General features: G+C 43.8%; 1 protein-coding gene across 1 annotated transcript in view; it reads right to left on the reverse strand.

The window, feature by feature from the left end:
- Positions 1-1,229: 1,229 nt before the first annotated feature.
- The window catches only part of UGT3A2 (UDP glycosyltransferase family 3 member A2), a 38,439-nt gene continuing 14,739 nt past the window's right edge, over positions 1,230-24,929 (reverse strand). The window contains 6 exon segments of the mRNA XM_073801846.1: positions 1,230-6,789; positions 8,907-9,154; positions 10,283-10,482; positions 10,485-10,554; positions 10,758-10,875; positions 21,890-22,004. Coding sequence (XP_073657947.1) covers positions 6,522-6,789; positions 8,907-9,154; positions 10,283-10,482; positions 10,485-10,554; positions 10,758-10,875; positions 21,890-22,004 — 1,019 coding nt within the window. The 3' untranslated portion in view covers positions 1,230-6,521.

Raw genomic sequence — 24,929 nt, forward strand, 5'->3', positions numbered from 1 at the left:
TAACACGGTGAATGATAAAGATATCCAGTGACACACAGATGTAGATATTTAATGATATGCAGGATTCTATAGCAAATAATCTGCAACTACAGCCTCATTAATGTATGGCTTTTGTTTCTTGGTGATGGGCTTAGGGATTTGTATTGTCCAAGCTTCAAGCTTCCTGCTGTCCTTAAGGACTCACATTTTCCCTGGTTGTTTTTTTTTTGTTTTTTTTTTTACCCAATATCCAAAGAGGGCCTCCCTTCCCTTTTACCCTCTCCTCCCTCAGAAACGAAGCATTTCCAAGACTGTTACCTTAGGTCCCTCATGCTTTCGTGCCCCTCTCCCGTTGTCATAGCTTTGATCTACCAAAACTCTTTTTCAGGATTTTTATGCAGAATGTAGATTTTCCTCCTTCTGAGCACAGTCTTACCTCATCCTTGGGCCTTCGGTGTCCCTGTTTTCTTTTCTGTACTATTCTTCTGGACTCACTAGCCCTCCACAAAGCTTTGTAGCAGGAGTTCAGGAGAGAGCGCTGCTAAAACTTGATGTTTAGTTTGCCACTTACGGGACGGTGTGGGTTTTATTTGCTCTTGTTGGTTGAACTGCTTCCTAGTGTAAATGGCATGGGATTCCCTGTAGTCTGTGGAGGGCAAAGCCAGGAGAAAAGTCCCTGTGGCATGCTCCATCTCCTCAATCCTGATACCTACTCCAGCATTTTACAAACCTTAGTGCCAGGCAAAGGGGAGGAGATTAGCGAAGAGTGGGGCAGGCTTAATGAGGTTGCTCAGGTTAAGTCAGGCACCTATCGATGAGTCTAAAGTCCCCATTCTCCCGCACATGTGAGGACATTCTGTTATTAATACTTACCCCAGTCACTAGTACAAAGTCTTCTGCACAGTTTTCAGAGCCATGCTGACTGAAGAGAATCCATTTGCAAATCACGTTTTCTACAGAACTCTAAAGAAAGTAACTTTCACCCTTCTAAAACCACTAAAGCTTAGTTCCCACTCGTTTGTGGCAATAGTCCCTTGATGGACAGCACACACCTTCCTCTGTACTGTCGTTGGAGTCAACAGTCACAATTCCATTTCCTCTTTTCACCTGCCCAGAGATCGAGGCTGGGGCTCTGTGACGGAAACCGTCCTCTGCCTCTCCCTGCCGTGGTCCCCATCACATTTAGAAAGTCACTGAGGTCAACTCTGAGCCAGATGTTTCCTCAGGTCCAGTCAGAAACTGTAACCAAGAGACGAAAGTTATTATTGTCATTATGCCCAAGACTGTTGGATGCTTTGCTGTATAAATACAGACCAGGACAAAATATCAAAGCACAGAAAATTCTTCTTCGATGAGTCAAACATTGTGGAGGGTTTTTTGGCCCTTTGCCATGTGCATCAAACACTACAGGTTGGTGAACCCAACACCCTTACAGGTCTTTTAGTCCTCACCAGCTGCCAATGCAGAGATTTTTCACGGCTCCTCTTACAGCCTTGAGTCGTCCGGTGAAAGAATTCTAGGCAAGAGGAAAGAAGCCTCTTGGCGAGGGGAGGAGGAAAGATAATTCTGTGAAAAAGTTTACTAGCTCATATTGCCCCTTCTCCTTTTTTGTCCTCCTTGGGACATGGACATGATATCTGGAGCTGGGCAGCCATCCTGCAACCATGAGTTAAAAAGGGAGAATTATAAACGTGCTCTTCCTGACATTGTAGAGCTATTGAACCAATGCCATCAGTTGTCTACTTCCTTCCCATCTACTTCTCATGTAGGAAAAATAACCCTCTTTTTGTGTAAGCCAATGACAAAAAAATGAGATCTTCTCAACTATACCTAACAGAATACATTGTAAGAATAAATTTTTTAAATCTAAAGTGTCTCATCATAAGTTTTAATAATTAAATAGGATGTCATTTCCAGTCATTGCAATTATATGATTTAAAAATAAACAGTTGCATCACTCTGTTAAATGTATGCAGTGGGTTGTAAACACCTCAGCAGTTTGATACCACCATTCATTCTTTTTTTTTTTATTCATTCCTAACATAGATAATGAACTGCTCATTTTCACTGGGAAATTTTGCATCATTCCATTTTCTTCTTGAATTTTTATTTATTTTCCACTTTCCCCAGAGAATTTATTTCTAGTCTATGTATTTTTATGCTTAAAAGAATTGTATAGAGTATTCTCTCATAGCCTTAAGCATCAAAAATACATATTCAAATTAATATTTATAGTTCCTATAACAATAAGCCTCTAAGAGCCTAATATTTGTACTAAATTATCACTCTTTGTTTTAATACTTGCATTAAATTGGTCAAAGCTACATAAACAGATTTCATATTTCAAAACATATAGTCACCTAACACAAACTATAAAATTTTATTGGAGACATATCTCACAATGAGATGAGGGGCTGTTTTTTCAATTCTTTTAAAATTAATTTATATGTCTGTAGATAAACATTATCTACTTCTGAAATGAGACAGTTTTGGATCAATATCTCTTAGTTACATAAACACTGAAAAACTATTCACATAAATAAGTAGCAGGAGCACTAAGAGTTTTGTTATGAACCACCTTGAAAATGATGTACCTTCATTCTTTGAACACCTTCAGAATAACATGCCACGTGAATATGCTATTCTCACAGCAGTCTACCATCAAAAGTTACTTGTAAAGGTCTGTCAGCTGAAAAATCACAATTCACCTTTGGATTTTGTTAAAAACAAAGAATTACAATTCATCTGAATTATAAACACTTTCTGGCTCAGTCATTAGATTTTGAATTGTTCATTTGGTACCCCTACTTTTCCACCCTGGGGCAATGTACCATGCGGAGAATGGGGGTGGGTGAAGGGTGTCCATTTCTTCTGTAAAATAAGAGTCAGGGAATTGTGAAAAGTGTGGCAGGGCAGAGGATCTGCCAACAAAACACAACACCTTGTCAGGCAGACCAGTTTTAGGAAACTAGAGTCAACAAAGGTGGAAATTTACCACTTCCAAACTCTGTGTCATGTAGCCCTTGGGAAATCTTCATGTACACATTATGGTGAAGGTAGCCCAGCTTGAAGGCTACTGGCTTAAGCTGCTCTACTGAGGCTTCCTGCTACTGCTTGCAGTTGACTTTCTAGTAATAGTAACTCTCATCTGAGATGATATGAAGCTCGTAAATGGTCACTAAAGGAAGATGGAATAGCAAGCCTTAGCTCAATAAAATTCCATGAGATAAATTTTAAAAAGGGGAAGGAGTGAAATGAAATGAACTATTATTTGGTCTTAAGCTCTGGCACACTTTTCTGCTATGTTTTGTAGGTTTACTCATTTGTAAAATCAGTTAGAGGACAGACGCAGCTCAGCTCTCAGTAACACAAATGAGAAAGGAAGAGTTGTCACCAGGTGCCATTGTTCTCGAGGGTCTCATCTACCGTCAAGGGAGGTGGTCCTGCCACCAGGAGGTGTCCACAGCCCTTGTTTGTGGAACCTCCCTTTCTTTGTACATGTTCTAACACAAAAAGATCTCTCGAAATTCATCTCGGATTTTTTTGTTTTAATTTAATTTTATTTATTTTTTTATACGGCAGGTTCTTATTAGTAATCTATTTTATACATATTAGTGTAGACATGTCAATCCCAATCTCCCAATTCATTACACCACCACCCCCGCTCCCTGCCACTTTGTCCATGTGTTTGTTCTCTATTTCTGCCCTGCAAACCGGTTCATCTGTACCATCTTGGATTTTTAAATCAGGAAAAAAATAAAACCCGAGGGACTGAATCACCAGTGCAAGTGTTATCTGATTATTACTTACTGTTACCTTGAGATGAAATTTGTTTAAAATCCACTCTGACAGATGTCCCTAAATTTGGAACATTTCATTTAAGGACTTATAAAAAATAAATAAATGATTAACTAATTTAAAGTCCAGCATGGAGAAAGGAGCCTTCCTGGATCTTAGGGGCAAAAAGAAAAAAAACCAAAACCCCACAAAATTTCCCAAGAGAATTCCTTAGCGGATCCAAGCGCCTTCTGCATGCATGTGCATGGAATGACCCTGGGTGGGAGGGATACACCAGCCAGGACCACCCTGTGGTAGGGCAGATTATTCATGGCAAAGAGGTGCTCACAAGAGGGGCCAGTGGGGCTAAAATCAGCCCATCCACTCTCCAAGCCCTGTGCTCTGGCGGGAGGAGGCATCCATCACGGGGACAAGTTTTATCGCTGTTGTCTTAATTTGCACAATGGCTCTCCTTTCTCTCTGTGGTTGCCCCGGTGGTACCTGCTTCTTTCTGGTTGAATGGATTAGACACATGTATCCCGTTAAATGGCAGAAAGGAGATGAAAGGACTTGGAAAGCATAACACATGTCACATTGGTAAAAGATTTCTGTTCTTATTTTGAATGTTCACTACTCGGAAAGGTCTGCTTTCCACCCACAGGCAGTTACAGTGGGTATAAGACTGTCCCTGAGGCCACTGAGTCACCAGGTCACAGGTGAAACGTAACATCCAATCCAGCCCCTCCCTGCTGCCTTCCACATGTGACCGAGGCTCTACTTTCCTCCCATTATCCACTGTCCTTTTTTTTCTTTCTAACACCTCTTCGCCACCTCCCCCACCCCCCAATTACTTGGAGTAGTAATGTACCCAGCAGGGAAGTCGGGGCTGGAGGACACTTCTTAGACATTTTATGCAGCTAGGAATGGTCACGTGACTCAGGTCTGTCTATGAGATTTCACTGGAAGTCTTTGGGTAGCTGCGGTGTCTGGGAAACCTCTTTAAAGAAGCTAACTCAGCTGGTATGAACCTGTTTTACGCCCTTTCCTTAAGTTTCCCTTTTCTTGCCTGAAATTCCAATGTGCTGACTGGATCTAAAATGACCACCTTGAAAATCAGGGTGAACTTGAGGATGAAGCTACCCACTAAGGCAGGCAGAGCAACCACACGAGAAATCCGGACTATTGATTACGTCATGCAGCTGCAACATCAGCCCTGGATGGCCTGCCTACCTACACTTTTTTTTTTTTTTTGGCCACGCTGCATGGCTTGTGGGATCTTAGTTCCCTGACCAGGGATTGAACCCATGACCTCAGCAGTGAAAGCACAGAGTCCTCACCACTGGACCACCAGGGAATTCCAATACACATTTCTTTTACATGAGAAAAAGAAGAAAGAAAAGAAAAGAAAACCCTAAGCTGTTCCCGTCACTTTCTTCTGGTTTCTGTTACTATCAGGTGAATGCGATTCCCAACAGTATGTCAAGTACAGAAAGGCTCAGCTATGGAGAGGCTCTTCTTAGTTTAAAGAAGAAATTATCTTCTTTCTCATGACTTCATTTTTTTTAATAGGAATATTGAGAAGACAGCTCACAGCTATGAAAAGTGGAGACCAGGGACATTTCAGCCCATGACCAACCTGCAGTCTCCACACCCGATCTGCAAAGAAGGAGTGTTCAGCAGAAACCAAAGCAGAGACCATGGACACAGGCAAGGGTGTGTCTGGCACTGAATGCCCGCCCAGGACATGCTTCCTGAGCTTTGACAAGAGTTGTCAGGAGAAGCAAATAGAAAACAAAAGAATCAGCAAAGTGCCTGCCTTAGGGGTTATTCCATGATAAGTGGTGGAGTGGAGTGAGGGAAGGAGGCTGAGAAGATGCTGGGCATGGAGGCTGGAATGGTTCAGGCTCAGTGCCGTGAAGAAGGGCGTGATAAGGAAGGTGGCTTCAAAGCTTCAGATCTGAGGGGCACTGGTCCAAATTATCCAGGGACGGAATCACAGAACAGCCTTTGCTGACTGAAAATAAAGAAGGCCACAAGGGCTCAGTAAAGTATTCTAATCATGGTGATAAATGGACTCTTTATAAATGGAATGGAGTATTTATACATGGAATATTTCCTGCCATATCAATAAACAAAGGATGTCACAGTCACCAATGATTGCAGCCCTCCACGGTGAGCTGGTGAGGCCTGAGGAAACTCAGGGCTGAAAATACCTACCATCTAGCAGTCCTCAGACTGCAGCCACTCCCTGCAGTGAGGCCTGAGGAAACTCAGGATGTAAACATACAGGCCCCAGACAGCTAAGGTGCATTATCAAAGGAATGATTTCGGTGAGCCCAGACTCTTGCATCTTCCCATACACAGAAAAAGTGCTACATTCCTTAACTTGAGATATCCGGTTTTCTTTATTTAACAACAATCTTCTGATGTTCCCAATTACCTGCTCTTTGTTGCAAAACTCCTAAATATCCTGGCACCTCCCCTCGCCGCCTCGGAGCAGTTTCTCAGAGTTATCTGAAATGCTGTCTCCCAGGATACAGTCCTCATTTTGCCCCAAATAAAACTTAACTCGCAACTGTCACGTTGTGCATATATTTTTTTAAGTCAACAATAGGAAGAAGCCAGTGAGCAGGAATTTGTAGCAAAATAGCAAGTGGATAGGATGTGGAGAATGAGGGTTGACAAAACTGGTGGGAGGTGCCAAGAAATGCTGACTCTGCCCAAACACACCACCTTCCAAGGCTCCACTTGGCCTCAGGCCTTCTTTAGCTTCCTGGTCCCACACAGCACCTGGCCACCAGGCCCAGCAGCTGCCCACACAGCCACGCGGTGCCCAGGGTGACCGCCAGCAGGAACGAGAAGAGGTCCAGCAGGTACTGCTCATGCCACCACGGCTGCTGGAAGGTGTGGGGCTTGAGGTGAGCCGCACCCGCTGTCTGCAAGATGTGGTTGATCCAGCCCACCAGCCGCTGGCTGAGCGTCAGGGAGTGGGAGCGTTTCATGATGCTGGTGTCGACCATGGCAGATTTCTGCCTATTGGCAGAGACAGATGGAGGTGTTACTCAAGTGGTCTCAGAAGTCTTAGAGACCTTGCATCTCTCTCTCTCTCTCTCTCTCGCTCTCTCTCTCTCTCTCACACACACACACACACACACACATTTTCCAAATTATGCACAAAAGATTCCCTTTCAAGGAAAAGTTGTTGGCTTGGCCTTGCTATGGTCTAGTTGGGTCCCTTTAAAAAGTCCAAACTGGGCTTCCCTGGTGGCGCAGTGGTTGAGAATCCGCCTACTAATGCAGGGGACACGGGTTCGAGCCCTGGTCTGGGAGGATCCCACATGCCGCGGAGCAACTAGACCCGTGAGCCACAACTACTGAGCCTGCGCGTCTGGAGCCTGTGCTCCGCAAGAAGAGAGGCCGCGATAGTGAGAGGCCCGTGCACCGCGATGAAGAGTGGCCCCCGCTTGCCACAACTAGAGAAAGCCCTCGCACAGAAACAAAGACCCAACACAGCAAAAATAAATAAATAAATAAGAAATTTTTAAAAATAAAGTTCAAACTGATATTTGCATGCAAAGATCCATGCTTGGTGCTGGAAGTGCTAAACTATAAAAAAAGTGACTAAGTCTGTAAGGACTAATCTCTACCCCAAGGAGGCTTAAGATATACTACAGGAAACCATTATATTTATTGAGCATCTACTTTGTGCTGGTGTCTGGGCTAGATAACAAATGTGACTCTGGGGACTGTAGCCCAGGAAGACATCTGTGTTTTCCTGCTCCTTCAAAGCATCATGTTGACCAGCACTGGCTTCATGGGCTATGAGCCTGCATATTTGCACAGGGCCCCACCCTTAAATGGGCCTGTGCTTGATTTAATTCTCTGCTGTCACCCTCTTGAAATCCTTAAACTTTATGACAAGGGTCTCCACATTTCACATAAAGGCACATGAATTATGTAGCCAGCCCTGATGTCCAATGTCTGTGGACCATCCCAGCCCAGATGACTCCTTCACAGGGCCAGTAGATCATGCACATTTGGGGTTTAGGTCTTTGAAAATCCAGTGAAAGTTACGAAGCCATTCATCAGAAAATGAGTATTTTAAACATATGAGATACCAAATATGCATAAAGTTTCTGGGTTATCTGACCCCCAGAGCTTAACAACTTTTCTGGGGTTAGGAGTCACATGCAATGTGGTTATTATTCGGTCACCTAACAAGAATTACTTGCAGGTCTCCTATGTGCCACAACGTTGTGCAGTAATGCTAAGTCTTGAGATATGATTCGGGTTTGTGCCCTTGAAGCTCTAAGTTTTTTAGTCCTTCTTCATTATAAGAAAGAAAATATATTTTTCTTCTTCACATGAGATTACTGTGCTGGTTGGAAAATTTCTTAAGAGGTCAATGGGCCCCTTTGTATTTACTCACTTAACAGGAATCCATTCAAACTTACCTTGTGGCAAGCCCTGTGCTGAACGCTGGGAACATAGTAGAAAACAGGAGACATGCGCTGTTGTCCTGGGTGAGCTTACTAGTGTGGGGGACAGCCAATATATTAAAACATAAAGAAATGGGCAATTACAGATCCTGTGACGTGCTAAGAAAAAAATAATATGCTATAATTGGGGTGGATAGGAGAGAAGGCTTTGGGACTATCAGAGAAAGACGGTCTCTCTGAGCAGGTGGCATTGGGATGAGGCCTCGATGTCATGAAGGAGCCAACCCTGTGAAGAGAAGGGAATGTGTTTTCTAGGGAGCAGCACAGTCAAAACGGCTGAGGTGGGGAGCAGTGTGGGATATTGGGAACAGAAAGCCAACCTCCTGCCTCAGTTGGAATTCTACTATAAGCACCTCCAAAGTAGAAGACCTCTCAAAGACACCCTGTGTCAGTAGTTCGGGCTCCTCACAACTAGAAGGTATAAAATCATTCTCAGCATCTAACCTAAACTGTTCTAGTCGTCCTCTCATAGGAAATAAGTCAGCTGTTAGCATCACACACATATTATTTCACGTCCTGGAAATTTCAGTTTTATTGCAAAAAAGACCCACATGGTTAAAAAAAAAAAAAAAAAAAAAGACCCACACGGTGCCCGTTGTGGTTTACATCTTCATTCAGTGTGAGTAACCACAAGCCCAGAGAGCTGCACACCTCTTGTCCTCTATGACTTGCTTCATGTTCAGAGCTAATGTCTCAGCCTTGATCTGCTTTAACTGGATGGAGACACCGAAATTTTTGGCATCTACTCGGAGCAGGTTTTCAGGCTGGTCTCCAAAGAGGGGAATCTCCACCATGGGCAGGCCATGTTGGATGGCCTCCATGACACTATTTATCCCACCATGAGTGACAAAAAGGTGGACGTGAGGGTGCCCTGTTGCAAATAACAAAGGCAGCAGAACATTTCAGGATGAAAAGTTTCAGAACAAGGAAAGCAGAAAAGGCAGAAGAAAATACCAATGGGACTTAAAGTGTGTTGGAGCCATTGTGAAGATGACTTTGCTTGCTACACACCCAAGGATTCCAAGCCTTGCCTTTGTATAGAGACTCCTTGACTCAGCCAGAACCCAGGGAATTCTGTAGAGAATAGTGCTAAGCAAGGCAGATATCTCCATCCATCCATCCATCCATCCACCCATCCATCCATCCATCCATCCATCATTCCATCTATCCATTCCATCATTCCATTCCTTCTCTCTATCCCCTCATGCCTCTTTGCTTCTCTCATCTGTTTTCTCTTTGTGTTTCCCTATGTCTATCTCTGTCTCTCTCTGTCTCTTCCTTTCCTTGAGCAAACTTTTCTCATCCACCAAATAATATCCCTCTTCTCTAAATTCCTGACACATTCATTGACATCACAACTCATGTAGCACTCATAAAACTTACACTGTATGTGTTGTTCTCTTTAAGTATATGAGAAGCCACTTGAAAGCAAAGACTGGACTCTGCACATCAGTATTTGCTAGCCTTTGCTTACTTAGAGCTAACTAAGGTGACTGTTGATAATAAAGAGTTCATCTCAGCCTGTGTTGGCCAACTGGATGTGCATAAGAACCTCCTTGTTTCTTCTTTGAAATGAGAATCATATCCTATATCTAAGACTTAAAGAAATACATTTGCAGATGTGGAAACAGGAATGTTTTTAAAATTCTACAGATTATTTTGTCATAATCTTGGTTATGAGCCTCTGATCCAGTCAGTGGCTATGGCAGTGAGGGGTCTCTAAGAAGCAGCCCTAGGCACAGAGATAACCTGTTGTGGGTGAGAAAATTCTCTGGTATCAGAGACTCAGTGTGCCAAATAACTGGCCAGGAGGCTGCTCAGCTTGGCACTCAGGTCCATTGGCATCAGTATCGTGAATGTATGAGTTGCTCACACCTTAGTAGCTAAGGAAGATATGTGTGTGTGTCTGTGTGTATGTAAGTGCGTGAGGGAACATGGGTGAACATGTGCACATAAAGCACTGAATACAGTGGCAATGTGCCCCCTGGTATGCGTTCTCAGAGCTCACAGATGGTTTAGGATTATTTTGTGGTGACCTTGTTCAAGACCAAAAGCAGTAGGTCACTGTGACCTTGATGGCTGCAGACATCAGAGCTGGGATAGAAAAGAATGAAGGGCCAAAGAACATCAGGAACATCAAAGAACATCAGGGAATTCTTCACTCAGCCCCACTAGTCCATGTGGTCAGTTAACAAGGAATAGAATACTGGCACATAAGACAGGGGGCTGGCTTTCCAAGCTTCTCAGCAAGCAAGAAAGGCCAGTAGTCAAAAATTTCCACTATCACCAGGTCAAAGTTCTTATTCTTTTTTTTTTTTTTTGCGGTACGCGGGCCTCTCACTGTTGTGGCCTCTCCCGTTGCGGAGCACAGGCTCCGGACGCGCAGGCTCAGCGGCCATGGCTCACGGGCCCAGCCACTCCGCGGCATGTGGGATCCTCACAGACCAGGGCACGAACCCGTGTCCCTTGCATCGGCAGGCGGACTCTCAACCACTGCGTCACCAGGGAAGCCCAAAAGTTCTCATTCTTTAAAGAATTCACAGTATCATTTCTCCTTAGCAAATGACTGCACGGAAGCCCTAGTTGCTCCAAAATAGCTAAAACGTGTTCAAATGTGCTTCTGTAAGAAAAATAAATAAATGATAAATATTCATTGGAAGTGTTAATATCACAATACATAAAAGAACCTTGGTCCACTGACAGATGAATGGATAAAGAAGATGTGTTATACGTATACAATGGACTATTATTCCACCATAAAAAAGAATGAAATAATGTCATTTGCAGCAACATGGATGGACCTTGAGATTATCATACTAAGTGAAGTAAGTCAGACAAAGACAAATATCATATGATATCACTTATATGTGGAATCTTAAAAAATAACACAGATGAACTTATTTACAAAACAGAAATAGACTCACAGACATAGAAAACAAACTTATGGTTACCAAAGAGGAAAGCAGGGGAAGGGATAAATTGGAAATTTGGGATCAACAGATACATGTTACTATATATAAAATAGATAACAGAGGTCTACTGTATAGCACAGGAAACTATATTCAATATTTTGTAATAAGCTATAATGGAAAAGAATCTGAAAAAGAATATATATATATATACACATATATATGTGTTAGACCTGCGCGGTCTCCTAGGAGTTTCGACTCGCCCAGGAAACAACAAGAGTCGGAAGTCGATGCAAAACGCAAGAGGTTTATTGAAGGCCGGTGCACCGGGGTTCCTTGGTCCTCACGCAGGAGGTCGAAGAAGGAACCCTTTCGGGCGCGAATATGTCAGTTTTATAGGTTCCCACTTCCCCGTATGTAAATTATAGATTTGGTTGTGTTCTCCTGCTGATTGGTCCCGGCTTAGGCTCGGACCAGAGAGGGAACTTGTCCCCAGCTGCCTGATTGGTCTTTGACAGACACCTTTTTTACATTTTGTTATCTCCCTCCTTCTCCCCAGCTGCCTGATTGGTCTTTGACAGACACCTTTTTTACATTTTGTTATCTCCCTCCTTCTCGGAAGGGGGCCGGACATCCTGGAAATTCACCCATTGTCTAAGAAGCCCCTATTGTCTGGAGAGTTCTTAATCATTAGCTGGAACAATGTCCCTCGAGTCCCACATTCCCCCCTTTTTCTTGTGACTATTGATTCCAATCATGGAATCTCAACCTTCTGTTCGTAAACTTTGGTACTGTTGTCTTAACATTAGAACTTGTACAGTACTGATACGTTCTCTAATAAATGCTATCAAGCGATTTAGAACACATGGTCCAAAAGTTAAAATCAACAATAAAACAATAAGAGGTCCCAACAGAGTAGAGATTAAGGTGGTAAACCAGGGGGACTTATCAAACCATGATTGAAACCATCCTTTTTCGTTCTCTCTCTCCCTTTGCCTTTTATCTAAGCGTTCCCTTAGTTTATCCATGGTTTTGGTAATGGTTCCTGAATGCTCAATATAAAAGCAACATTATTCTTTTAGAGCGGCGCATAATCCCCCTTCCTTAAGAAACAGCAAATCTAGGCTGCAACACCATTTCTGAAAGTGAGGTGAGTGATTCCTTTAGTTGAGTTATGGAACTTTCTAATGCTCGAAGGTCGATGTCTACAGCCTGTCTTAAACTTGCATAATACTGGGGTTGTTGTATGAGGGCTGTGGTTCCTGTTCCTATCCCGGCAGATATTCCTAGTCCTAGAAGGACAGCCAATGTGAGGGTTACAGGTTCTCTTTTGTTTTTTGTTTTTTCTACATATTCATCTAAAAAGGATGAGTCTGAATGGTAGATAAGTCTAGGGACTAATTGCACTAACACACAAAAGTCAGCTGAAGTATTAAGAACCTCTAAAGAGACACAAGGGGTGAGCCCCGTGTTACATGTCCACCATCCATCTTGAGGAGGTACAAGATATCCTGAGCCTGAAGGGAGGCTAAAATCATGACAAAGGTGTCTATGGGACTGGGGAGGTGTTCCTATACAAGTACCATTTCCAAAAACCGAGGACAGGGTTAATTTACTGTTCCCTTCTTGCTTCCATCGACATTGGTCTGAGGAGGTAGAATTAGTATAGTTGGAGCTATATCTTATAGCATCATAATAAGGGGGAGGGGCAGCATAGCAAAGCCAACATGATTTTGTAGCCTCTGGGTTTGTAGCATTGGGAACCGTAAAGGCTGCCTGCACCAAAGAAAGCATCCTATCCTGAGGAGTCCCAGGCTTAACTGTGGGTTCTTTGGATCCAGGTTTCATTAGTCTCATTCTTTGTTGACGTAGTTGAAGGGGCCGGGGGAAGCAAAGGGGGGCCAAGTATGGGATTTGGGCCTATTGATATAGGAGCAGGAGTCTCAATCTTTAGCTTAAGGGTCATTAATATTCCTAAATCATATCCCCTCACGTAAAATCTAACGCCCCAAGAATGACCATTTATCCATTTTTTATCTCTTTTTCCGGGATTACTAAAGGAAATTTTAAGGGGATGACACCATCCTGAACATTTACTCCGGTGTCCGGTATCCTCATTATGAGAATAATTAGCCGTTACAGTAATAAAATCCCAAGTTGAGGTGGGTTTCCAATTAGTATCCCCGGTAGTTTCACATCCCCAGCTTTTGCAGTAAAAGTTTTCAGTTCCACCACATTTATAATTCAGAGATCAAGGGCGGTGGAACCCGGGGCATACGTAGAAAGTGAGGATACCAAGCATCATTCTTTTGCCTGCATTTTTGCAACCCGGCCCAAACCAATCAGTTTCCGAAACTTTGGAAGGGGCAGTGTTCATATCATGAGAATCTTCTGTATCCCAATAAGGTGCTCCTATAGCCAATTTACAAACATCAGGAAAAAGATCTGGCCACCAGGTCCAGGGGGGTGCAGTATGACTAATGGACCAGGTTACATCTCCAGTCTGAGAAATTACCTGCCAAGTTAAACGTTGGGGGAGGTGAGGGCTAAAATCACTTACAGTCAGTAAAGGCAGTAAAACCAAAATTATAAGTCTTAGGTTCGTAGAAGCTTGAGTTTGAGCGGGTTGTCGGTTCTTTGGGCCCGCCATCCTGATGATGCCGTCGCTGGTGCAGCCTTCACATGTGAAGCATGGATCCAGGCAGCGATGCCGTCCACTTTTATGGCCGTTGGGGTGGTGAGGAGGACGGTGTATGGTCCTTTCCATCGAGGTTCCAACGTCTGGGTTCGATGCCGACGGACGTATACGGAGTCTCCGACTTGGAAAGGATGAGTTTCTCCCGGTGTTCCCGGTTGGTAGGCCTTGGCCAGTTGGGACCATATTTCTTTCTGGACCAATTGGAGTCCCAGTAGCCTAGCATATAAGTCAGTGTTATTTTGACAATCAGGTTTTATTTCTTTTCCTAAAGTGAGGAGGGGAGGCGGGGCACCATATAATATTTCAAAAGGAGTAAGATGGTATCAGGAAGGTGTATTTCTAACCCGGAATAGGGCCAAAGGAAGGAGCACCGTCCAATCGGTACCGCCAGTCTCCAAGGACAATTTAGTTAGGGTCTCTTTTAGAGTCCTATTCATTCTTTCTACCTGACCTAAACTTTGGGGTCTATAGGCACAATGTAATTTCCAATCAGTCCCCAAATATCTGGCCACATCCTGACTTACCTGGGCGACGAAGGCTGGACCATTATCAGACCCTATTACCTTTGATGCTCCAAATCGAGGAAAAATTTCTTCTAAAATCTTCTTGGCTACTACAGCAGCTGTTTCTTTCTTTGTTGGGAAAGCCTCTATCCATCCTGAAAAAGTGTCTACAAAAACTAAAAGGTATTTATTACCGTACCTTCCAGGACGCACTTCGGTAAAGTCGACTTCCCAGTAAGTTCCTGGGCGGTCCCCCCTGAGTCTCTTTCCAGTTTCAAGTTTCCCTTTGTGAGCATTTACCTGTTGACATGGGACGCATTCCTGCACAATTTGTTCAGCTAATTTTGTCATTCCAGGGGTTTCGTACCCGGCTTTTTGTAACAAGGCTACCATCTTTTTAGTCCCCAAATGTGTCCATCTGTGCATCTGTTGTAACATGGATTCTGCTTGCTGAGGGGACAAAGTTCCTTTTGTTGTGGCCGGGATGATTTCTTCATCGCGGCCTGGTTTTTCAGGAACTTTATCTGACAGTCCTAAAATGACTTCTCCCGATGCTATTTCTCGGGCCACTTGGTCAGCCATATTATTTCCCCTAATTATTGGGGTATTTCCTTTTTGATGTCCAGGGCAGTGGATGATACTGACTTTAGTAGGAAGCATGAGTGCAGTCAACAAAGCCACGATTTCGTCTTTGTTTTTAATTTCTTTGCCACCTGAAGTTAGTAGCCCTCTGTTGGTAAATGGCACCGTGGATATGAGCGGTAGCAAACGCATATCTACTGTCTGTGTAGATGTTTACTTTTTTATTCTCTGCCATCTCTAATGCCCTCGTCAGGGCAATTAATTCAGCTCGTTGGGCTGAGGTCCCTTGTGGTAGTGCCGCTGCCCATATGACTTGTTTTCCGTCTACCACGGCTGCCCCAGTTCGACGCTTACCTTCCTCCAGGAAACTGCTCCCATCCGTGAACCAGGTGAAATCAGCATCAGGGAGGGGCAGGTCCATCAGATCTGGCCTACTGCCATGTGCTGCGGCTAGTACTTCCTGACAATCATGTATGATGGTGGAGCCTTCCAAGTCAGGATCAGGTAGCAAGGTGGCTGGATTGAGTCCTGTGGCTGGAGCAAACTTGATGCGATCTGAGTTTAGCAACAGGGTTTGGTAATGGGTCATCCTGGCATTAGTTAGCCACCTATCCGGTGGTTGACGGACTACATTTTCCAGGGCATGAGGAGCTGTTATCGTTAGATTTTGTCCTAAAGTTAGTTTGTCAGCATCTTTGACTAGAACGGCCACTGCAGCGATTATCTTTAAACAGGTGGGCCATCCTGATGCCACAGGGTCCAATTTTTTTGACAAATAAACAACTGGGCGATTCCAGGGACCCAATTTCTGAGTCAATACTCCTTTTGCAATGCCCTTATTTTCGGCCACATATAAATGAAAAGGTTTGGTTACATCTGGCAGTCCTAGGGCTGGAGCTGAAAGTAAAGCTCGTTTGATTTGGTCAAAAGCCCGTTGTTCCTTATCGCCCCAAACGAAAGGAGTGCTGTTTTTGGCTAGGGGGTACAATGGGGCTGCCAGCTCAGCAAACCCTGGAATCCATAGTCTACAGAATCCGGCCGTCCCCAAAAATTCTCTAACCTGCCTGGCGTTTTTGGGAGCCGGAATTTGGGCCACCGTATCCTTTCTGCTCTCCGTGAGCCATCTTTGCCCCCCTTTTAATAGATACCCCAGGTAACTAACCTGTTGTTGGCATATTTGTGCTTTCTTGGCTGAGGCTCTATATCCCAGGGTTCCAAGTTCCGTTAACAGTTTTTCAGTACCCTTGATACAATCTTCTTGGGTCTCAGCAGCTAATAAAATATCATCAACGTATTGGAGTAATGTTACCTGGGGATTTGATTCTCTATATAATGCCAAATCCTGATGGAGGGCTTCATCAAAGATGGTCGGGGAGTTCTTAAATCCCTGAGGTAGCCGTGTCCATGTCAGCTGACCAGACATTCCCGATGTTGGATCTTTCCATTCGAAGGCAAAGTAGGGTTGGCTCAGGGGAGAGAGTCTTAAACAGAAAAAAGCATCTTTAAGGTCCAAAACAGTATACCACGTATGTTGAGGTGGAAGAGTGCTCAGGAGGTTGTAAGGGTTTGGAACTGTGGGGTGGAGGTCTGCCACCCGTTTGTTTACCTCTCGTAGATCCTGCACCGGCCGATAATCATTTGTTCCTGGTTTCTTTACCGGCAGGAGAGGGGTGTTCCATGCTGATTGACATCTTATTAAGATGCCCAAGTCTAGTAGCCTCTGTATATGGGGACGGATACCGTCTTTGGCTTCTCTACTCATGAGGTATTGACGGACCGTTATTGGGGTGGCAGTTGCCTTGAGTTCCACTAGCACCGGGGGCCGATTTTTGGCCATCCCCATTCCGGCAGTTTCTGCCCAGGCTTGAGGGAACCGAGTTACCCAATCAGTAACATTAACTCGTGAGGATGAAGGCTGCTCGTATAATTTATATTCATCTTCTAATTTCATAGTCAATATCTGAAGTAACCTTCCCTTATTATCAGTTATGGTGGGACCTTCTGGCTGAAAGTGGATTTGAGCCCCTACTTTGGAGAGTAAATCTCTTCCCAGCAAAGGATAGGGGCATTCCGGAATAATCAAAAATGAATGGGTTACTCGTCCAATCCCAAGATCTACTGTCCTTCGTGTGGTCCATGAATATTGTTTATTCCCAGTGGCTCCTTGTACCCATGACCTTTTAGCTGAGATAGGACCTTTTGAGTGGAGAAGGACGGAGTGCTGGGCTCCGGTATCTACCAAAAATTGAACAGGTTCCCCCTCCACTTTAAGAGTTACCCGGGGCTCGGGGAGAGGGTTCGAGCCCTGACTTTCCTAGTCTTCTTCTTCCAATGTTAAGATTTTGTTTTTGGTTGGCCTTCCTCCATTCTTTTTCTTAGGGCATTCTCTCGCCCAATGTCCTTTTTCTTTACAGTAGGCACATTGGTCCTTGTCTAATGGCCGCCTTCTGTCTGCCGTTCGCCCTTCCTGCCTATTTCTATCCCCTATATTTCTTCCTCCAACCACAGTGGCCAGTATCTTACTTAAATTCCTCTCCTGTCTCTTATCCCGTCTTATTTCACGGGCTTCCTGCTCTTTCTGCTTTCTTTCTTCCTTCTCTTCCTCTGTTTCTCTTTTGTTACATACTTTATCTGCCTCTTTTACTAACTCCTGAAGCGAAAATCCCTGCAAGCCATCTAGCCTCTGTAATTTCTTCTTAATATCAGGGGCCGCTTGATTTATGAAAGCCATTGCTATAGTAGCCCTATGTCCCTCCGAAGTTGGATCATAAGGGGTAAAGCGTCTAAAGGCTTCCATTAAACGTTCCAGGAACACAGTTGGCGATTCCTGGGGCCCCTGAGTTACTTCCCTTACCTTAGCCAAATTAGTGGGCCGTCTGGCCGCTCCATGGAGACCCGCCACCAGAGCCTGGCGATACATTTTCAGGCGCTCCCTACCTTCCGGGGCATTGAAATCCCAGTTTGGCCTGACGAGTGGGAAACCAGCATCAATCTCGTTAGGCAGCTGGGTAGGTTGCCCATTGGCGCCTAATACATTTTTTTTCTGGCTTCTAAAAGAACCCGTTGCCTCTCCTCAGTCGTTAGGAGAGTCTGGAGCAGCTGCTGACAATCATCCCATGTGGGCTGGTGGGAGAAAACAAGAGATTCTATTAAAGCGGTAAGGGCCTGTGGATTTTCGGAAAAAGTTGGGTTATGCATTTTTCAATTATAAAGATCTGCAGAGGAAAAGGGCCAATATTGGAGAGGTCTATTCCCTTGGCCATCGGGGGGGCCATATTCTCTAAGAGGTAGGGCAGTGGAGTCCGGGGAGATTGCCCTCCGGCTCCTAGTGCCCACTGAGGGACCCCTTTCTTCTTCCATCATGGATGGTTCCCTTGGTGCCGAGGGCAGTGGAGCTGGGGGTCCTCTAGGTGGTAGGGGATTCGGGGCCGGAGGATAAGGGGGTGGGGAATCCAAAAGAAGCAAATCGGACTGCGGGTCAGGATAAATCGCCTTCGGTAGATCCGGGGCGTCGTGTAGCTTCTCCGTGTTGGGGTTTTTCTTTAAGGCTAATATCTCCGACGCTGCTGATGTATGCGCGGACGTACCTGTTGAGGAAACAAAGGGCCGGACCCACGGAGGTGGGGAGAGAATTAAATCTTCCCAGACCAAGACATATGGTACTTGGTCTGGATGTCCGTGGGGATCTATATTAAATATCTTAGACTTCAGCAGCTTAATCTTGTCTAATAAAAAGGATCCTTCGGGGGGCCATCCTATCTGAAATGTTGGCCATTCAGAGGCACACAAAGTCTGCCGCTTTCCTTTCTTTACCTCTACCGAAAAATTATGGGCTCTGGCCCGAACTTCGGTCCAATAGCTTAGGGTAAGGGAAAGAGGAGTCGTCATAGTTTGTCCCATTGTCGTCCGTCAGAGAAGAAGAATAGACCACAATACAGAAACAGTTAAAACTCCACGAAACACATATACGTATGGGCCACCGCGAGCTCGCTTCAAAACCGAAACTTCTTCAGATGGCAGTTATCACCAAGGGAACTGCCGAAACCGAGTGAAGGGGAGACAGAGTTTGCCTCTCCTTCCAGATGAGCCACCAGGGCGTCCCCTAGGGCTCATGGACGCCGGCTATTAGCACGTCTGCCTAGCCAGAGGTCCGATACAGATTCCATAATAAGCCGATTCTTACGGCTTTCCTCCGATAATGGCCCACAAAGAACAAGGGACAAACAGACAATCAAGCTCGAGCTTACCTGGTACCTCCAACTCGCGATGTTCTTGTGGTCCGGGGCGAGTGGAATCCCGGACGAGCCCCCAAATGTTAGACCTGCGCGGTCTCCTAGGAGTTTCGACTCGCCCAGGAAACAACAAGAGTCGGAAGTCGATGCAAAACGCAAGAGGTTTATTGAAGGCCGGTGCACCGGGGTTCCTTGGTCCTCACGCAGGAGGTCGAAGAAGGAACCCTTTCGGGCGCGAATATGTCAGTTTTATAGGTTCCCACTTCCCCGTATGTAAATTATAGATTTGGTTGTGTTCTCCTGCTGATTGGTCCCGGCTTAGGCTCGGACCAGAGAGGGAACTTGTCCCCAGCTGCCTGATTGGTCTTTGACAGACACCTTTTTTACATTTTGTTATCTCCCTCCTTCTCCCCAGCTGCCTGATTGGTCTTTGACAGACACCTTTTTTACATTTTGTTATCTCCCTCCTTCTCGGAAGGGGGCCGGACATCCTGGAAATTCACCCATTGTCTAAGAAGCCCCTATTGTCTGGAGAGTTCTTAATCATTAGCTGGAACAATGTCCCTCGAGTCCCACATATGTATAACTGAACTGAATCACTTTGCTGAATACCTCAAACACTGTACATCAACTACACGTCAATTAAAAAAAAAGAATCTTGGGATACAAAGAAAATATTCCAGGTAGGTAAGACCACACCCAACAGCAGCCATCCTATCCTACACTGTCCATAAGTATGTACCTTAGTCACTCTGGGCAGATGTTCTGCTCTTGAGAGTGTTCCCTTCGTCCCCCCTCCCTTTCCTCACTGCTCCAAATCCCCAGCACTCTCTATGCCAGTTCTTAGAAGATATATCTTTGAACTCTCCATTCCTGAAATCCATGGGCACAGATGCATTATGTTAACTGAAAATGAACTGCCCTCAATGGGGCTTCTGCTCTGGGAGGCTTCTTTGACCACAGCAGACCTCACAGATCTCTTTCTACTTGATAAATTCTGCGACACTTTCCTTAAACTTCACTTACATACTGAAATTTTATGAGTGGTTTTCTTGTTTACTTAGCAAAACAGTGCAAGTCACTTGATGACACAATCCCATAAATACTGACCATATAGGCTATTTTTTTAAAAATTACTGTGTATTCACATATGACAGATTTCCTCACCCAAGGGATTATTTGATCATATTAGAACAAAATCTCAGCTAGCCCAGAGGTTAAACAAAGGGAAAAGAAACCTGGTTCTGAAACATATGATTAGCCTTTCCACTTCAGTGCAGGCTAAGGTATACAGAGAAGATAATGGCAAAGCTTTCTGACATGTAATTAAGACATTGCTTATGGGATTATTCCAGGAACCTATCTTCTTGCAACGCTTTCCCATCACTGCCTATATAGATTATGACCCTGTTTCCTGTTTGTACAACATATGGGGAAATAGGATATCCATCTGCACTCTAAGATACTAGAGGTAATAAGTGCAAGGGCTCGAGACATCAGAGGCCTCCTGGCTGCATGGAGGACCAAGAGAATCGGTACCCTGGCATAGTTATAATTGTCCACCATTGCACCATTGTGCCCCAGGTAGAGATTGTACAGAGGCTGAGAAGTCATTAGCAATATACATATCTCTGCCTGATCTTCAGGGTTAACTTCAAGTCTCGCAATGAAAGTGATTGTCTCAAATCATCCCCTGCTGTGTTTGAAAGATTTCACATAACAAAGGAGTGGTTACTAAAACTTTTGGATAACTTCAGTAATGCTGTAAAAATTCCTAAAATATAATTTGCTAATCATAAAGTTAAGCTAACAAATAGAAAAGTATCAAGAATGCATGGTTACCTATATCTGTCCTCAAAAATATGAAATTGGGGGAGAATAGACAAAGCATATACTTAAAATGTATAACTAACGTCGCAAGATGATACAGACTAAGTATCAGATGAGTAGGTTAGGTCAGACCTATCCCAGAGGGACTATGGTCTTCCAGTTTGAGTGAGGAAAGGAGGTTTTATGGAAATAGATTTAAGCAGTACCGTTATTAGTAAATAGATTTTCAGGAAGAAAAGAGGGGACTAGTCCTCTGTAATTAATCCAGATAGGCATGGATTTCTGTCTTTTCACTTCTATGTCTATGAGTAAGGAGTTATGTGTTCCTTTCCATTCCAGATGAAGCAAAAGGAGTCAGCTTCATGTCTTATTTTGCACGAGGTTGATTGCATTTTAAAAGGACTTTACATGGCCAGAAGCTCAACTTCTACAAAATCATTGTTTAAAAGTCTTCTCCATTAATAAATACATGTGAGGAGAAAGGAAAAAAATAAATGGAAAGGTGTCTTTGATTTCCCTACCAACAGTGAGAGGTTGAGGTACCTATGCTTCTGTGTTGGGGAGATTATAGACAAAGATTGTAAGTGAAGTGTTGCAAGGAAGTCCCAGAAGAAACTACCTCCCAGTTGCTACAGGAATACCTTCATGCTTATAGTAGAAGAGAGAAAGGACAGAGCAAGGGAAAGCCTCCGATGGCTGAAATGGAGGATTTGGTGTGAAATAACTTGTTTACCCAACTATCATCATCATTCATCCCTCTCTCCCTCCCCCTCTCCATCCATCCAACCATCCCTTTATCACATCCTCAGCCCAAGCATCCACCCATTCACTTATATTACCAAAACTGTGACTCTTTAGTTCAAATAATTTAAAAAATTACCTGCCCTCAAAAGTTTCTTCCATAAAGAAATGAAAAGACTTCTTAAATTCTTTGTTATCGTCTTCAGGTAGAAACCAGTTAATAACTTTGTATGATTTCTCCTCCTCTGTAAAACCTAAGAAACACCAACGGGTTAAATGTTAAATGTGTCACACAACATGGATTAACATTAGAATGATGATACCAACATTCGATTGTGTCTTTTGAATTGTTTTTGTTCCATTTGGTTGCTTTCTTATTCAATCTTGTATATGAAAGTATTTCTTGAGAACCTTACAGTGATTCAGGAATGCTTTTTAGTTTAAATTATGGAAACTTCCGTTTAAAGCCTTAATTGAATGTATAGCTACTTGTCTCATTTTATTGCTGAAAAAATAAAGTTAATTAGTTTAAGATAATTTGTCAAGGTTGATTCCAGAGCCTCTGCTCTTTCTGTTTTAGAAAAATTCAACTTCATTATTTAAAGTGATATATCCAAATAGTTTGTGATTCAGTAGAAAGTACTGAATGGCTTAATTAAAATAGTAATCTGCACCTCTACGTACCAGCTTGGCTTCTCCTCGGTTACCCATGAGTTTGATGTTTGATGCTGATGTTTGACTGCTAGCAGGCTTCAAGCCCTATCTCTCGTTCCCTCTTCTGTGCATTACCTGGGCAAACTGGTAAGAAAGCCTGCATGCTCCCTCCCGTGGCCCTAAGTGGGAGTTTCAAACCATGCAAGTCAGGCCCATGAGGCGGAACCCTCACCACATCCCAACCCCCTGCCCACAATAAAATTTCAAGCTAGTCATCCCTCCCTACTCTCGATAGCCATTTTTCAGGGGCTTGGGAACCTGTTCTCTTCTTTCAAAAAGTCCTTATTATTTGAGTAATAAACCTTCCATACTCTTCTTAATGCATTTGTGCCTACATCAGTCATGACGTCCAACCAAATTGTGCATAGTGACCGGGAACAGATCATTGCATGGTCCCACACATTACAGCTCCCATATCCAACCTCAGTGAAATGACTGACTCTATCCAAGGATCTACTAAAAAATACTTGGCAGTCATAGATTTGGCTAATATGTTCTGTTCAGTACCTATTTTACCAGGCTCTCAACTGCAGTTTGCCTTCACCTTGGAAGAGGCACAGTATGCCTCTAACTGGTTGCCAATGGGACATTTCAACAGGTCTACCATTGGCCACAATCTTTGTTGGCAAAATGTTAACCACATCCAACTTTCCCCAGGAGCATAGGTATTAATTACATTAAGGACATCCTCCTCCAAGGAGATTCATTTCACACACTCACTCAAGGCAGAAACGTTCTCAAAGTAGTTCACATGAAGGGATGTGCCACTGTCCCTACACAAAGCTCAAGACCCAGTACCTAAGTGAAATTCCTGGGGAAGATTTGGTCAGTCTAAGGTTTTTCTATCACTGACATTGTCAAGAAACAACTATTGACACCATAATATTTCAATGGGTCCAACATCTTTTAGTTCTTCTTGCATTCTGGAGACAACATATTTCTCATTTATATGTTTTACTTAAGTCCATGTATGCTCATTGCTTGAAAATCAGCCCTTTGGATACGGTCCCAAATAACAAAACATCTAGAATCTGTCCAAATCACAATACAATAGGTACTGTAATTAGTGCCCCTCAAAATTGCCTTTAGCAACCTGCTCTCCTGCCTCCTGGAGCGACCTGACCACCTATGATGGCTGCATGGGTTTCCTATTGTTGCTGCAAAGATTTACTGTAAACTTAGTGGCAAAAAAAAAAAAAAAAAAACAAGCTTATTATCTTACAGTTCTGGATATCAGAAGTCCAAAATGGGTCTTATGTGAGTAAAAGCAAGATATGGGCTGGCCTGCATTCCTTCTGGAGGCTCAAGGGGACAATCGTTTCCTTGCCTCTTCCAGCTTTTAGTGTCTGCCTGCATTCCTTGGCTTATAGCCTCCTTCCAATTGGCAATCACGTCACTCTGACTTTTCCTTCCACCATCACATTCCTTCTGTTATTCTCCTGTTATCTTCTTTCATTTAGAAGAACTCTTGTAATTACACTGACTCCACCTGGATAATCCAGGATAATCTCCCCATCTCAAGATCCTTATATCAATCACATCTGCAAAGTCCCTTTGCCTTGTAAGGTAGAACATTCACTGGTTCCAAGAATTAGAACATGGATATCTTTGTGAGGGGGGGGCATTATCTGCCTATTATTATGTTCTGCTCTCTGCACCTCAAACACTCATGTACATCCCACATGCAAAATGCATTCACCCCATCTCAACATCCCAAAAGGTCTCAAACTTTTACACTACCAACTCATAGTTCAAAATCTAATCTAAATATCATTGGCTCAAATGTCCCAAATTATAACATCCAAATAATTTAATAAGTATGGGTGAGAGTCTGGGTATGATCAACCCAGAGGCAAAATTTCTCTCCATCTGTGGACCTATGAAATCAGGAAACAAGTTTTCTGCTTCCAAGAAACAATAGTGGGGCAGGTATAAGACACTGGTTACTGATTTTATTAATCTAAATGCAATGAAGTGGAAGGAAAGCATCAGTCACTGGTCATAAGAAATTCTGACATCCAAATGGGCCAACTAATATTGTTGGCCCATCTGGATGTCAAAATTCCTTATTAAGGACTGGAAACAATCCTCTGCGATTTGAAACTCAGCCCTGTGAGATTGAAGCTCTAACCTCTGGGCTTACTGCTTCATCCTCAGAGTTCTTCTTTGTTCTCCATAAAAGTTATCATGCCCTGGGGTCCCACACGGGGACGATGAATCCCCTTAGCTGGTTTGAAAACCAGTGGGACTTACCAGAGGGCTGTAAGAAACCAAGCCTTCGCTTATGAAGAGTGTGTATACACGCCTGCTCACTCCCAGGAACAAAGCAGAGGAAGCAGATTGAAACTCTTGTGGATCTGGCCGGTTTCCTGGGACCAGCCCAGTGCACACCAGGCCTGCACTAGGCTCCTGCTCCAGTGCGGTCCCCACTAGAGTGAAGGCTGCTATTGCCGAGGAGAATGTGC

Source organism: Tursiops truncatus, chromosome 3, assembly GCF_011762595.2.
Source record: "Tursiops truncatus isolate mTurTru1 chromosome 3, mTurTru1.mat.Y, whole genome shotgun sequence".
Classification (NCBI taxonomy): Eukaryota; Metazoa; Chordata; class Mammalia; order Artiodactyla; family Delphinidae; genus Tursiops; species Tursiops truncatus.